This window comes from Cebidichthys violaceus, unplaced genomic scaffold (genome assembly GCF_023349555.1).
Source record: "Cebidichthys violaceus isolate CVI_PGR_0920_01 unplaced genomic scaffold, fCebVio1.0.p SCAF_9, whole genome shotgun sequence".
Taxonomy (NCBI): domain Eukaryota; kingdom Metazoa; phylum Chordata; class Actinopteri; order Perciformes; family Stichaeidae; genus Cebidichthys; species Cebidichthys violaceus.
The window spans coordinates 1,761,815-1,779,206 of record NW_027176975.1 but is presented as its reverse complement, the minus strand read 5'-3'; the positions used below and the strand labels follow the sequence as shown (position 1 = coordinate 1,779,206).

Below are 17,392 nucleotides of genomic sequence, written 5' to 3'. Positions count from 1 at the left end.
GGAAGAGTTTTTTAACGTGATGTGAGCATTGAGATGAAGGATGGAGGGTGGAGGGTGGAGGTGGAAGGGTGGAGGGTGGAGAGTATGGAGGATGGAGGGTGGAGGGTGGATGGTGGAGGGTGGAGGGTGGAGGATGGAGTCTAGAGGATGGAGTATGAAGGCTTGAGGATGGAGGGTGGAGGGTGGATGATGGAGTATGGAGGATGGAGGATGGAGGGTGGAGGGTGGATGGTGGAGGATGGAGTCTAGAGGATGGAGTATGAAGGCTTGAGGATGGAGGATGGAGGATGGAGGGTGGAGAGTGGAGTGTGGAGGGTGGAGGATGGAGGGTGGAGGATGGAGGATGAAGGGTGGTGGAGGGTGGAGGGTGGAGTATGGAGGATGGAGGATGGAGGATGGAGGGTGGAGGGTGGATGGTGGAGGATGGAGTCTAGAGGATGGAGTATGAAGGCTTGAGGATGGAGGATGGAGGGTGGAGAGTGGAGTGTGGAGGGTGGAGGGTGGAGGGTGGAGGATCAGAACAAAGCACAAGAAAGCGAGCGCTAGCTAACTATTACCTGTGTTTTCACATTCAGTGTCTCATTTCACTATTTTTCAAGATTCATATTTCTTCAGTTAGCGGCTGAAGAAACTATATTGATCAATATTAGTTCAGAAAAAAATAATGATGCAGAAACAATGCAGGAAAAATAGAACTTTATTCACAGACAATCACATAATTTAAAGCTGTGTATAGTTTCTATATTCAGTCGCATCATTCACATCTCTGTAACAGTCTGTCGTGTGAAACTCAACACGTTTTAAAGTGAGTTAGTAGCGTTACTGCCTTCTTCAAGAGATCACATGATGTCAGAGCCTTTAAAATACTGGTGTTTCTACTACATGTACATCAAGCAGATGCAGTACTATTGTAATACTGTTGTGTTTAAAATGATACCGTGAGTTTGGTATCTCTGTTTTGTTTTTGCTCACCTCCAGGTGGTTTTTAACTCCTCACTCTGCTGCAGTGATGCAGAGGTGTACCTCAGGGCGTGTCGGTACACTGTGACATCACTGCTGGGTGTGGCTACAGGTGAAACACTGTGCGCTCTTTCACACTTTGTTTGTGCGTATAATTTTCAAGCCCCTTTGCGTTTAACGCTTTAATACATCTCAGTTTTGTCAGTTCGTAACATCGCCCACAATAACGTACATATTTACAGTATATTTACAGAACTGTAGGCGGCACATTATACTGGTTTCCAGTACATTCAGGCAGCTTCGTCCAGCAGTCTCTGCAGGTTCTTCTGCACCTGAAAGGCGAGACGAGGCGTGTTAATGTTACTGTATGACATCAATCAATCAGTCAGTCAAATTGTATTTATATATATTAACTGTAAAACAAATCAAATGCAATTCAAAGTGCTTTACAAATGATTGACAAGACAAAATCAAGATAACAATGCACATCAAATAAAGTTAAGACAAATTAATAAATAACAAAAATACAACACGAAATAAATTGATCGTGGTGAAACAGTGACAAAGTTAAATTAGAGCGCAATAAAATAAGAAATAAAACACGTATGGATACTAAAAACCCTATAAAAACACAGACGATACTGTATACAATCAGATGTAATAATAATAATAAAAATGCCCACATGCACATTGATATAATATATTTTGATAATGGATGTTTTTAAAGCTCACAGGCTTCTGTAATCTGGTTTAATTTCCAGCACTGGAGATGGGAGGCACATAGCCTAGCTTAGCTTAAAGACTGTTAGCATGGCTCTGTTCAAAGACAACTTGTGGTTTTAGGGGGACTATTTCTTGACAAACCACAGTGTATACATCCGCCCAGCACTTCTGTGCTGCAGGTCCAACTGTAGTGCCAGCTATGGAGTACAGTTTAATATACATTTTATTTATTTATTTTAAATACAACACAATAACATCATCAGCATCAACAGTGTTATTCCAGACAACAGAAATGTACGTTTTCAGGGAATATTGCAAATCATAATTATCTAAGTGGTCATAATGGAAGTAAAAAAAAAAAAACATATAGAAAGTTAAGTATGGATATTGGACAGTGGAAATAAATAAAGAAATAAAAAATTAATCTGAATGTACAGTCCAATAGGAGACCGTCTAAATCCAAACGCAGGTTTTAATCCAAACCTGGCAACCTCACCACACAATCATGTCCAATCATTATTCATTATTCATATTTCATTTATTTTCATGTGCACATTAACAAAGGAGGTCCAGGTGTTTGTTAGAGTTTTTTTGGCACTTTATGCTAAGCTAAGCTAACCACGCCCTGACTCCAGATCTGTACGGAACACATATTAATCTTCCATCTCACTCATGAGCATCACATCAAAATGTTGAACCATTCCTTTGATGCCGTGTTCACGATGACGTAACAGTATTAGTCTCGTTTGTGTTTTGTATTTATTAATCTATAGCGTGCTTCTTCTTTTCGTCTCACTGGTTTATGTTCTTCTCACTTCCCCACACCTTCATGGATTACAAAGGAACTCTCCAGACTTGCCGTTCTCCCTCCGTCCACCGGGTGGCCTCAGACTTTCCCACCAGACTCCCACATCCAGCTGCTCACCTGTTCCTCATTCCCCCAATTACACCTCTCAGTATTTATACCAGCCCGTCTCACTTGCTCCCGGCCACACTGTCAGTGATGCTTTTTACCTTTACCTCCACTTGATCAGGCTCCTATACTTCTTGACCTGTAATAATTGCGGCCCGGTTCGGAGGATTTAGAGGCGGACTCGAGGAGACAAGCGTCGGCCTGAAATGTTAATGACGAGCTCTCCTTACAGACGGACGGATCGCTGACTATAAATGTTTGATTAACGGCGACGAGCGTCCGGTTACGTTTTGTTTCTGTTCCTCACGCGTGATGGAAGGGGAAACATCCGGAGCACCAGCTCACTGTTTAATCTGGAGGAGGTGAAGTTCATGAAGTGGGACATAAAGGTGACTAAAGGACACTCTGACTGCTTCAGCTTTGAACACGGTAGAGCTTCATTACGCTACTTTTTAATTAGGAAAAGAGACTTTTACATTAACAAACGGTACTATGTTAAACACCAACCGACATGGATTTGGTGATAGACAATGAATGGATTTTGGCAGCTGAATATTTGATGGATATTTACAGACTTTTTACTTTTTACAGAGATCTTTTTATAATGATTGAAAAGCCTTTTTGCTCAAGAAATACTCCCAAAAATCCACAAATTTCCTCTGAGACAACACGTAACTACAGACAACCGAATAGACAAACAGGATTGTGGGTATTCGGGGATGTCAATGGGAGGTTCAGGGTCTTGAGTAAAAATCTTGGAGACACACACACACACAGACGGACGGACTGACCTTCTCCAGCTTCATCAGGTTGATGGTCAGTAGCTCAGAGAAGAGCTCCGTGTTCACGTCGCTTCTCGCCAGAAAGTCGTGTCTGAAGAACAAAAAAACAAACGATGGAGGACACTAAATTTCAAATATTGAAAAAGAGCAAAATATCAAAGCCGCTCAGTCCACAAACCAATGGGTGACGTATATTTATACACAGTATATGGTTCATAGTAATATGTTTGTGTTATTTATATATAGGCCCTCTATAAATATGTTCCTGCTCTTCCCCTTGCTGCTGTGACTCTTCGGTGTGTCTCTCTCTGGGACGATCTTCATCTTAGAGACCAGTTGGTCCCATACTTGTCAACCTCGGGAGACCGAAATTTGGAAAATTTGCAACTACTTATAAAGTTGTGACGATATGAAAATCTGACCAGGTTGGCAGGTGAAGTGTTTCAACAAATAAAAGGTATGATTGATGGTATTTTCATTCTGTTTCTAAATAAAACTTTTTTTAAACGTTTCGGTCTCCGGGTCGTGAACTCACTCCTGGTGGGCGAAGTCGCTGACGGAGCCGAGCGTCGTCAGCCTCTGCTCCAATGAGATGATCTTAAAGGCCAAGTAACAGGAAGACAAGAGCAGCACACACACTCTGAGGAAACACACACACACACACACACACACACACACACACACACACACACACACACACGATCAATCAATGAAGAAGGAATTGATGGATGAAAAAACTTTAGATAAGTTAAAAAACTAAATGAGTCAATACATGAATGAAGATGGAGTTTGTTAATGAATGCATTATTAGATGAATAAATAACTATATTAGAGGATCAATGTGGCCCGAATGTGAAAAATGTTTCATGAATAAATGAATGAATGAATAAAGAAAGAGCTGTATGAACGAGTGGAGATGAATAAATACATGACAACTCACTGGAGTAAATAAATCTATTGATCTGCACATGAATGAATGACTGAATGAATGGATGAATGAATGAGTGAATGAACTCACAGTAACAGGTAGACAAACAGCAGAGTGTTGAGAGAAACTGGTTTCACAGTCCCGCCGTCAATCGCCAGCTCTGATCCTGCAAACAGAGAGAAATACTCACTGTGTTAAACTCACAAACATTTTGTTTCATTGATCTAAGATTTAAAAAAAATACACTGTCACCAATTTGTATTAAGTTAAATGTGATGGCATTGTGTACTTTTTTTCACCTTATTATTAATATTAGTTGCTTATAGTTTGTTTTATCTGCAACTACTGCACAACAATTTCTCTTAAATGAAGCTTTATCGTATCTTATTATTAGCAACAAAAGCAACAATTAACTTAATCATCTGAAGAAACAATATTAACATCATTCAGGTAACTTTGGAGTAACAGATATCTGGATGTTACTCGTGGTGTCCCACAGGGCTCCGTACTGGGTCCTATATAGTTTGTTCTGTTTTGATTTATAGTTTTCTTATTCACAGACGACACTTATCATTGCATTATCATTGAATTTATGCTGTTTGGGAAATAGTGAAATAAACACACAATGCAAGTTATGTTAGAAAGTGTTGATATGGAAAGAGTATATGAAAAATACAGTTCAGGGAAAACATTCTGAATCATGAAGAGTTCCACACTCTGAGTTGTTCACTTGTATTTACCGTATCTGAATGATTGTGTGGACGTGCACCACGTTTAAAAGTGCAGTGCACTTATTATGCATAGTACAAAGAGAAGAGCCATAAGGACAGTAAATGATGTAGGATATCAGAAACAAACTAATTAAATTAATTGAAATTTGGGGATCTGGTGGAATTCGAGAGTACACACATGCACAAATTGACTTCCTGGCAACAAACAAAACCAGTTGTTGGACAGAGAGAGGGAGGTTAACACTCAAAAAGGAAAGTTTCATTTGAAACAGCATCCTTAGAAATACGTGCATATCAATTTGTTGGGTGATTTTTGTGGAAGGGACTGAAGGAAGAAATCAAACCAAGTAAACAATAGCAGACAGTTTAAAAAGGTCCAGAAATCCATTTTGCAAATGAGGATATTGTTGACATTGGTTTCCTTTCTTTGCCTCTGATTTCACTTTCATATTCATAGTTGGGTCGTGTTGTTGATTAAGTATGACGTGTTAGTTGTGGGTGTTCAAAGTGTAATATTCAAAATGAAGTATATTCAATTCAGTGTCGCATAACTACACTAAAGTCTGGTTTTTAATACTAATAACAACTGATGCTGCAGACGAGACGACATTCATACCAGCGTGGTGTTTGTCCTGCTGCTTGTTGTCTGAGCTCTGCTGGTGCTGGTTCTGGTTCTGGTGCTGGTACTGGTTCTGGTTCTGGTTCTGGTGCTGGTTCTTCACTTTGTGCTGAAGGTCTGGATGTTCGGGCGGAGCTGCAGTGCTCGTGTGCTTCAACGCATCCAGAAACGGAGGAACAGGGAACTCTGCAGGGAAAGAATAAAGATTAACTCACAGCAGCAAAAGTTCTGCTGCTGAAACACAAACTTTGCTCCTTTAGTAAAAAGCTGTTTGTCTCCAGAAAGACGAGCTCATCATGTGACGCGCTACGCTGCAGCTGATTGGTCGGCGGCTCGGCGGTTACCCGCTATCTTGTCGTAGTCGGGGGTCTGCGAGTCCGAGCTGCTGCTCTCCTCCATCTCCTGCCTCCTCTGTCTCACGGAGACGTCCAGGTCACAGAAATCACCGGGAAAGGTCTGCAGGAGAAGAAGACAATGACGAGACAATCAAACGATTGTTCGACGTATAAAAGAAAAGGACACAGGTCATACATATTACTAGCTCTACAGAGAAGCACAGCCTCATGTTGTAGTGAGGTTGTTGTCCTACCAGAGGGAAGCGAGGCGTCAGAGGAGACCTCTGGCTTCTGAAGCTGGTCGCAGCCGAGGACGGGACGGGGCTGCTGCACGGACTCTTCTCCTGCACGTTCAATCGTTTATTATTATTATTATTATTCAAATGTATTCATCCAATCAGATGTGCAGCGTCTTTTGAGCAATCTTTCAAACACAGTTTCTCCTTTTTTGGATAAAACTCCACAAATAATTTGTCTCTCACATGTTGGCGTGACCGTAGAGCTTTTTAAACGATAGATTTACATTTATTGTCCCAAAGAGAGATTAGTTTTGAAACGTACAAAAAGACAAAAGAATTTAAGAAGCTGAAAGCTATCAGGGTAAATTACATTTCTGTATGTTAGGGGTTCAAACAGTTCAGCCACTTTACGTCCATTGATCAGAAATGTGCATTTTAAAGGAGTTCTACTCGGTAACAAGTGACCAAGGGAAACAGATTTGGCTGCATGTGTGAAGTCTGTCCTACCTCCAGATGAAGACAGATGGACATCAAGAACTTGTAGGTGTTGTCTCTGGACATGAAGGACACGAAGACGTACTGCAACAACAAAAGAACACAAACGTTTCACAGGTGTTCCTTCTTTAAAGTGGTTTAAAGAAGTCAGAACATGTCGATGGGCTCTGCTGGTCCTCACCCGGTCGTTGGCGGTGGCGATCACCAGGGCGTTCGGCAGCAGGATGGCGGTTTTGGTCTTCTTGACGTGCGTGACGGCCATCACTGGGATGGCTATCTGGGACGGACAGACGCCAGGAGGACTACTTTAAGAATCTACTTTTAGATTCACTCTGCAGCCTCTTTATCAGCATTGTGTTAACGTGTAAACTGTGTTAGTCAGGACTCTCTCAAATAGAGAACTGACTCTGATGAATCTTTCTTGTCAGTTTGCTGTGAAGCTTCACCAGGTGAAAGTTAATCATTTAGGCCAAACATCTCTCATCACGTCAAACCGTCTGTGACTTTTTGCACAGAGAACCCGGCATGTTTGAGATAAAAGAAGCAACAGTGACGGTGACCTCTGTCCCGGTTTACGGTACCTTTGTGTCTTTTCCAAACACCTTGGAGTGGAAGCAGATCCAGTGGTCAGAGACAAACATCCGTCCCTGGTAGAGGATGTCTTTCTGCAGAGCACAGGTGTAACCTGACAGACAGGTGAATGTAGCATCACCCCACTGATGGGAACATGAATAGACAAACAAGGATCTAGTCTGTTTTAACAATACTCGCATTCCCACATAGACTGTTGCTGCCTCATGAGAGGACAAAACCACCACAAAGATAAAGAAAACAACTACAGAGAGACAAGAGATGACAACAAAAAGATGCAAAACAACCACAAAGAGACACAAAGCAACTTCAAAGGGACACTTAATTGCTTTAACAAGACTAAAACAATTACAAAGGTTCTCAAAATAACTTCAAAGAGTCACTAAAAAGAGACACTAAATGACTACAAACACACTGAATGACCACAAAGAGACACAAAGTAACTACGAAGAGACACACGATGACTACGAGGAGACATATAGAAACTACAGAGACACACAAAATAGACACAAAACCACAGAGGAATGCAGAAAGACTTCAAAGAGACACAAAACAATAACTAAAGGAGCCTAAACAACTATAAGTCTGTGTCTTGTCTCTCTCACGGTCATCACTCTAAAATGACTCTAGGAGGGGATCTCTCTGTGTCCAGGAGGAACAATTACAGCCATGTGAGTGTGTTGTGAAGCCGGTGATCATCCTTTAAATCTAAAGGCTCTGCAGGTCTCAAATGTCTCATCTGATCCCTCATCCAGTGTTTAAGGTGGAGCAGAACAGTTGTGATCGGTAACGACTTACTCTGTCTGAGCTGTTCCTCTTTGCTGATCTCCTTAAATATTTTATGGTACTGGCAGTTGCTCTTTGAAAGCTGAAACACACACACACACACACACACACACACACACACACACACACACACACACACACACCACATGAAATACAAAATGCAGAGTGATGTTTGTGAATATTGATCATATTGCAAAAGCTGTAGAAACTACTTAGACTTCAGATATGTTTTGAATAACCACGATACTGAAGCTGCATTCTCTCTAGTGTCCAGCAGGGGGCGACTCCTCTGGTTGTATAGAAGTCTAGTCTAAAATGACTCTACTTCTCTCTTGATTTATTCCCTCAGTAAACATTGTAAACATGAGTTTATGGTCTCAATCTCTAGTTTACAGTCTTCTTCAATACAGCATGATGTTCATTTAGTACATTATGCTCCATTTAGAGTCAAACACACCATAAAGCAGGGGATGATTTAGGGGCGGGGCTACACAACCAAATATGGTCACTTCCGTTCGTCGGTTGCTGAAAAAGCCAAGATGGCGACGGTGAAATGGTCAAACTCAAGACTTCACAACGAGTGACGGTGACTACATCTACTTCTTATATACATATATATATATATATATATATATATATATATATATATATATGTCAGTACTCGAGTGCCTCAACTGTTAAAGTAAGACTTATTGCCAATAAGCAACAGTTAAAAGAAATGCAAATTTACAAAACTTGCCGAACTGTGACCCTAAAACCGGCGTACGTACCGGACTGTGACTCATGCGTACCGTTACACCCGTGAGTGATGCATTCCATCATAAATGACGTCGCCCACTGATGCCGTCATGTCTCCAGGTGTGATGAAACATGCGTGAGCTCACCTGGCTGTAGTGAGACTTCTTCCTCTCTATCTTGGAGTCGGCGTCCGTCTGGACCTGAGTCAGCAGGGAGTGATCGAAGGTCTTTGATCTGCAGACGGAGAGGAAATGACATCATACGTTACATCACAGCTTACATGACGCGGCTGTGAACCTTTGTACTCTGATGCATTTATACGACACCGTCAATTCTCCACGTAAGATTATACCGAGAGTTTCTGTTTTAATCTTTTCATTTTTATGACAAGTGTTCATCCGATCAACTCCACACTTGGCAGGTGTGTCGCTGAGAACCCGTCAAAGTTCAGTGTCGAGTGTGACGTCGTTCGGATGATCGCTTCTCCAGAAAATTGCGATTTTATATTCTATATTTCACCATCTTCTTTATTCTAACTTCTTCACTATTTGACGTTTATGTCTTCACATCCCATTTGCATGATTTTCTTTTTAAACATATTTCTATGAGCATTGTTGGAGTGTGCATCTGGCAATAAATACATAAAAAAGCATGTTTCCAAAAAAACGTGTTCTGTCAAAAGATTTTGGGATTAAGCAATAATTAAAGCTGCATATTGTAAGTTGTGACCACTAGGAGGCTGAAAAACCAACAAGCTGACAGATTGTGTCTACACACAACATGACGTGATCATGGAGTCATGGAGATTGTGTCAATATATTCAGGTCCAGTCCCTGAACCCTCAGGGACTCAAGTCACCTGGTAACTGAGTGAGAGAGGCTGCAAAGGCTTGAAGTGGTTTAAATACGAATGTGAATGTGACACGTCAAAAACACGTTATGCACAACTGTGGGTATTTATTTCACATCTTTTACTCCCTGATTTGAACATCTTCCATCGTACGAAAGTGTGGAGATCAGGATTTGGTCTGAGAAAAATGTGAATTACCCCGACTGATACATTCATTCATAATCTACTGTTATTAGAGAGCAAACTCTCACTTTATAACATCTGGTGTCCACAAGCATTGAATTACAGAACGTTAAGTTTGGTTTAATCAGGAGACAACCTCCGGTTCTTTAAAGTGAAGTCAAAGCTTCATGTGTTAAAGCTGCATTCTCTCTAATGTCCATCAGGGGGCGACTCCTCTGGTTGTATAGAAGTCTAGTCTAAAATGACTCTACTTCTCTCTTGATTTATTCCCTCAGTAAACATTGTAAACATGAGTTTATGGTCTCAATCTCTAGTTTACAGTCTTCTTCAATACAGCATGATGTTCATTTAGTACATTATGCTCCATTTAGAGTCAAACAGACCATAAAGCAGGGGATGATTTAGGGGGCGGGGTTACACGCTGATTGACAGGTCTCTACCAGAGACGTATACGGCGTCTCTACGTCACTCCTCCTCAGTCCTAATATGGTCACTTCCTGTTCACTGGTTGCAAAAAAAAAATTCAAGATGGCGACGGCTATAATCGCCGAACTCGAGGCGTCAAAATATTAGCCCACAAACCGACGGATGACATCACAATGACTACGTCCACTTCTTCTACAGACTGTGGGTTTAATTCTTATTTGCTCACATGCTGCATGTGAAGCGTTTTGCTGTACAATAGTACAATATTTCAATCTAGTGCAGTGGAAGTAGCATAAAATGGAAGTACAACCACAACTTTGTTAAAAAGAAGTACTGAGTCACATCCAGCGCTACGCAGCAGACTCTGCTTCTTTGCTGCGTGTCGTTGCTCTGACCACACACCTGACTAACGCTGGCTTCCTCCGACCCGACAGGTCGCGTTGCTCCGGATCGACGGCCAGCAGAGGCTCTCTGGCCGTCCTCTCGCTCCTCTGACGCTCCTCCATGTTCTCTGCATCGGAACTACGGACGGCAAGAAAGCAACGTTCAGAAACAGAGAGGATCAGCGATGCAAGAAGGTCTCATAACTCTGGTTCTAAATACACTTTAATGACATCAAACAGAAGAACTCAGTGGAATCGTGTTTGCTCAACAGCATCTTTTTTAGTTATTGATATTTAAATTAAGCAACATAAGACCTGAAGAAACTGTATAACAAGCGGTAAAAAGGTACTCTAGATACTCTATAGCATCAGTTCAGTAACACAGCAGCAGTCTTCAGTACATGAAGCCGTGAAAGAACCATGTGGACACATGGAGAGCATCACGAGACAAGAAGATCAAACACGTCTGATACAAAGTCTTCACATGTGGTCCTAAGAGAACGTGTCTCTAGTGTTTCTCTGAGGACAAAGAATGAAACTCTGTTTCTAAATGAACTCAAACGTGTCCAGTGACTCATCCTCTCATCAGTCAACACACTGTGAACACAGATAAGGATCCATATCATCTTTGATAAAAGCTCGTCGGTCCGTACGAGCCGGCGTCACGTCTCAATGCATTTAAAATCATGTGTGACGAAGAAGAAGCAGCACAGTGGAGAAGATAGCTTCACAAATACAGATGTTTCAAACACCAGTGCTGCAGCAACAACAACTGCTACACATGGACCGGCATGCAAGTACTACAAGTACACAACACTTGAACAGCTAGTACCAGTGTTTGTCTCTACTCGTCCTCCCTCTGACCCTGTCTGCGCTCACACACTCACTGATCGTCTCTGTCCTCGGGCTTGGTGGGTCCTCTGTTTCGCTGCCTGGCGTCTTCCTGCTGGTTCACACACGGTTCTGTCATCGCGACCGCACAGCGTGAGACCCGAGAGGTGGACTGACCCCCCCGCTGCTCCGACTCCTCCGCTCCCTCACCTGCCCTGTGGGCGTGTCCACTGGGCCTCCTTGGTCTCACATGTCACGGCCAATCAGACGGCAGGACGGTGTGGTGTGTGTGTGTGTGTGTGTGTGTGTGTGTGTGTGTGTGAGCAGTTAAACCTTTGATCGGTGACATTTTACCCAGCTTTGTTTGGAGAGTAAACTTTCATTTTTTGCTCTCTTCCACGTCGCTGTTCTCTTGTTTTTTGAACATGTTCTTCTCTATTCACATTAAAACACAGAACTCACTGAACAGATCTGGTGTCAGAGGGACACGCAGGGATTTCCCATGAGTCTCTCTGGCTCACTTTACACGGAACTAAACTTTCTTCTCTTCCTTCTTCTTCTGTTTCTTGTTTCACGCTGCAGTGAAACGTGATCGTTGGTATGAAACATGCAATAAACAGTGAACTATCTCCATACGACAGACTCGTTAACGTCACATATTGTATATCTTTAAATACCCTCTAGAACGTTACAATACGTCACGTTTCCGTTGTCTGGATAAAACAATTTTATTTAGGAAAATGTGCCATAAAAGCACAATATAAACCAAAGTAGTTAAGGTCTATTTTATTTATTGTTGTTCTTTAAGGCAAGGCTTCACAGTTTTTTGTACTTTTATCAGGATGTTTTGCTCATAAAACTGTTACTAGTCTTATGTTCAGGAAACGTTCAGTAGAACTTCTGAAGTAAAATGCAGATAATGTATGGAGCTCTATTCACATGGAGCAAACAAAAACACTGAATAAATACTGAATAAATACTGAATAAATACTTTTTACTGTGAGAAAATGTTTCTGAAAACATTTTCCCTGGAGACGTTTTTGTGAGGACACAGCTATTATCCTGCTCCTGTGTGTGTGTGTGTGTGTGTGTGTGTGTGTGTGTGTGTGTGTGTGTGTGTGTGTGTGTGTGAGTGTGTGTGTGTGTGAGTGTGTGTGTGTGTATGTGAGTGTGTGTGTGTGTGATCTTAGCTGACTGATATCAGCTGTAGGTCACTGGGCCACAAAGACGGTCAACAAACACGAAGTTTCTCTCTCAGTGATTATACATCAATCTAGTCGTCTCTCTGTCCCTTTAAGACACACACACACACACACACACACACACACACACACACACACACACACACACAGCCCAGCATGTGCTTATGCACACACACAAGATTACACAGCTATACTTGTGAGGACCTTCGTTGACGTGATGCATTAGCAGGCCTGTAAGGCTAAACCTTAAAGGAACAGTGCAACAATTTTGGTGAATCGAGACATCAGTCAGAGAGTGGTTAGCCTAGCTTAGCATAAAGACGTGAAAGAATTCACTGCCCACGGAGCTCACTAATTAACATGCATGTTGTGTAAAAACAACGGGGGACCTTCTACAGCTTCCTGAAGACTTCAAATATACTTCAAATGTACTTTGTACTTATTAAGGACCTTCACCTTCAGTCTGAACCCTCAAAATGTCCTCTGAAGAAGACGAGCAGATGAACTGTTCCTGTGAGGACATCACGTTATAAACCAACGTCAGGTTCAGGAAACAAAACCAGGACGACGCTTTGAGACACGCGGCCTCGTGGTTGAAAGTCCAATAATTGTTGGACCCATCTTCCTCCTCCTCTTCCTCGTCCTCCTCCTCTTCCTGGTCCATTTGTGTTTTATCAGATATTTGTTGTCGTTGCGTCATTTTCTTTACAAGCTGACAAACTGGTAAGTCTCCTCTAGTGATGCTGACATACACACACACATACACGCATATGCACACAACACACACATACGCACACACACACACGCACACACAGGCACACACACACACACACACACACACACACACACACACACACACACAAACACACACACACACACACACACACACACACACACACACACACACACACACACACACACACAGTGTTGTTCTTCCATCTTTGCTGATTACATTTTTTTTCAGTTTTTCTCATTTCCTTCATTATTTGTTTTATTTATGAGGATTAGATAAAGATACATTGATACATAATCATGTATTGTCATTCTGCTTGTACTGCAGGTACTATTACTTGTATTTATACTTTCATTTCCTACTTTGCAGACAATCAATCTGTCTCCAAATTCTAACAAAGCACTCATGAATCTCTTGTTGTCGTACTTGATGTCCCTCGTTACTCTCTTGGTGTTCATATTGAAGTAATAAATATTGTTAAATGCTCCAGCGCTGGATGGTTTAAATCATGATGATTTAACAAAGCTGTTGACGGTGATGTACTCTGGTTCTTGTTGAGGGACGGTGATCAGAGTAAACAGAGTCTCCTGCATGAGGTAGAGAGTCAACACGGACCTTTGAAACACAAACACAGACCCAGTGAACTGCAGCTCACAACCTGCCGACTCCACCGGCGACATCTTGACCGTTTCTGTAAACACCTGTCCCTCAGGTTGTGAATAGAAATACAACAACCTGGAGTTCCCCCGTTAACACCGGACAATACTCATTACCTAAGACTATTCTGATGATTTACCTCTTTACTTAAGATTTCATTAAACTTATTAATTTTTCTTTTTACTAAATTAACTAAAACACTGGCAACGAGAAAGATCTTGGGAAGATAAAAAAGAGAATAAACATGAAATAAAATGTAAATCATTCCCTCTAAAGTAAAAATAAATCTGGTTTGAACATAAATCAAACACTTTTTACTGAGATGTTTACTAGATATTTATCTCAGGCTGAGCTACAGAGGGAACCATGAAGTGCATCTTCGGATGAGGAAACAACTCTTTCAGCTCATAAAGAGTTTCTTTCTTTTGTTTCAGGGCTAAAGTATGTATGATGGTATAATAACCATCGATCACTTAAAAGTCGAGTTACTGCTGAGACAGACGCTCTTATTACATATTCCTCCTAAATACGATCAAACACCAGCAAACCTCGTCAGTCTGAAAGTCTTTACACCCAATAGAAACACAGACATTCATCAGAAAGTAGTCACTAAACTCAAGTTCAGTGAGTTTAGTATACTAAACTCACTAAACTTACTAAATGCACTAAACTCACTAAACTTACAAAACTCACTAAACTTACTAAGCGTACTAAACGTACTAAACTCACTAAACGTACTAAACTCACTAAACTCACTAAACTTACTAAACTCACTAAACGTACTAAACTCACTAAACTTACTAAATGCACTAAACTCACTAAACTTACTAAGCGTACTAAACGTACTAAACTCACTAAACGTACTAAACTCACTAAACTTACTAAACTCACTAAACGTACTAAACTCACTAAACTTACTAAATGTACTAAACGTACTAAACTCACTAAACGTACTAAACTCACTAAACTTACTAAACGTACTAAACTCACTAAACGTACTAAACTCACTAAACTCACTAAACGTACTAAACGTACTAAACTCACTAAACTCACTAAACTTACTAAACTCACTAAACGTACTAAACTCACTAAACTTACAAAACTTACTAAACTCACTAAACTTTCTAATCTCACTAAACTTACTAAACTCACTAAACTTACTAAACGTACTAAACGTACTAAACTCACTAAACGTACTAAACTCACTAAACGTACTAAACGTACTAAACTCACTAAACTTACTAAACTCACTAAACGTACTAAACTCACTAAACTTATTAAATGTACTAAACGTACTAAACTCACTAAACGTACTAAACTCACTAAACTTACTAAACATACTAAACTCACTAAACGTACTAAACTCACTAAACTCACTAAACGTACTAAACGTACTAAACTCACTAAACTTACTAAACTCACTAAACTTACAAAACTTACTAAACTCACTAAACTTTCTAATCTCACTAAATTTACTAAACTCACTAAACTTTCTAATCTCACTAAACTTACTAAACTCACTAAACTTTCTAATCTCACTAAACTTACTAAACTCACTAAACTTACAAAACTTACTTACTAAACTTTGGACTAAAAGTACCAGGAACGTCTTTGGTGGAAACTGTCTTCATCATTCTGAAACCATAACACAACTCCTGCCATTTAAAAAGAGGCATAACATGGTCTGATGTTACTGTGTTTAAGTTACATAACAAGTTTAAGTAGGGTAGCAATTTATACTAAACAGCTTTACTAATCTTCAAACCTGTTTTGTGTTGTCCTATGCTGGAGTACGAATGTTTTCATCAAGATTTTGTCAAAAAGTTACAAGAACAGATATTTTGACACTTTTTGTTGCTGAATCGACGGAGAACTCGTTTAAGGTTACAAACAATGCAACACACAACGCTCTGGATTCAAAGAGGAACATCTGCTGTAGGAAACACAAAGGTGTCTAGTCCTCAATCACGACACCAAGCTCACTTATTCAAATGTAATATGCAGGAAAAAACACCAGAAGAAGAAGTATTTAGCAAGGACAGAAAAAACACCAGAAAAAGAAGTATTTAGCATGGACAGAAAAAACACCAGAAGAAGAAGTATTTAGCATGGACAGAAATAAAGAAACATTTTCAACAAAACTGAACGTCCACGCTGGAGACGTTCAGTTTTTGGGAGGTTTTTTTAGGGACTCTTTACCAAAAACAATAAATGTTTTCTTACCGGCGAGCGTGAGAAGGTTTGGACATCGTGCTCTTCTCTTTAAATTGAAAGAAGTGGTCCACGCTGTAGTTCTCCATCTCAGAGTCACTTGATCACAGCCTCACTGAGCGGTCAGCAGAACATCTTACTTTGTTCTGGATTATTACGTCTGTGTGTGCCTTTTCCTCAAATATATGTACTGCAAGGCCACGCCTCCTCGAGCCCTGCAAAACAAACACAATATTACTGTCTGTACAGTGTCTCTGTTTGTTTGGTTTGATACTTCAGTGAACCCTTGTCCTCCTCGTCCTCCTCATCCTCCTCCTGTGGCCCCGAGTCTCTTATCAGGGACTCTGGTCAATGATGGACAAGCTGACTGTGTTCTACTTTCACTGAAAAACACTTCTTTACATGTCAGGTGTGTCGTAACTGAGAACATTTACTTACTTATTAAGTACTGTACTTACTGTGAGGAACATTTAACTGGTCCTGAACCAGTCTCAGTGTAGTCCTGGTCCTCTATCAGACCTCCATCAGTACAGAGACCATCAGAGAGAAGATGGTCTATTTCTATAGAGTTATTCTTGATGCTCGTCATCGGAGCCACTGGGTCGGATTCTGGTGAAACCAGATGAACTCATGCAGGTTCACCAGAACCTCCTTCAGCTCAGACTCCAGCAGAGACCTGGTCCACCGCGAACAGACCCAGATCCTCCAGCAGAGAACCAGAACCAGGACTGAGAGGAGCAGACTGTCAGACCATGCTGCAGTACAATGAGAGGTTTTCTAAAGGGACTCTGGTGCTCAGAGACACTACAGCTTTAGTCCACAGGTTTTGTACCTTGGCTTTGCACTCTGCGGCTCACGTTACCGCAGTTTCACAAGCGTGTGGAGAACTAAGGTGGCCTCCAGGTAACGTAAAAACACAAAAGGCTCTCTCTAGAGACTGTGTGTTTGGTTTGTCCGTTCGGGGCCACTGTAGAAACATGGACTCTGTGAAGAGGACCTGCTCCTGTAGACATGAAGGACTCATTCCAAGCTAAGAAAAACACAACGATTCTTAGTTTCAGGAGAATATACTCTAAA

The 17,392-nt window shown here is 41.1% G+C and overlaps 1 protein-coding gene across 2 annotated transcripts; it reads right to left on the bottom strand.

The window, feature by feature from the left end:
- Positions 1–679: 679 nt before the first annotated feature.
- Positions 680–16,447, bottom strand: LOC137867259 (GRAM domain-containing protein 2B). Of its 2 annotated transcripts, none has more exons than XM_068703764.1 (14): positions 16,328–16,447; positions 10,701–10,820; positions 8,987–9,074; positions 8,115–8,184; positions 7,307–7,410; positions 6,907–7,002; positions 6,738–6,809; positions 6,246–6,335; positions 6,001–6,112; positions 5,654–5,842; positions 4,397–4,472; positions 3,914–4,018; positions 3,388–3,469; positions 680–1,292 (listed from the first exon to the last, which is right to left on the bottom strand). In XM_068703764.1, the coding sequence occupies exons 1-14, from the start codon at positions 16,402–16,404 to the stop codon at positions 1,251–1,253; spliced, it is 1,323 nt and encodes a 440-aa protein (XP_068559865.1). In that variant the 5' UTR covers positions 16,405–16,447; the 3' UTR covers positions 680–1,250. The 2 variants fall into 2 exon arrangements, with proteins under 2 accessions (XP_068559865.1, XP_068559866.1); XM_068703765.1 differs by lacking the exon at positions 16,328–16,447 and adding an exon at positions 11,569–11,725.
- Positions 16,448–17,392: the final 945 nt, after the last annotated feature.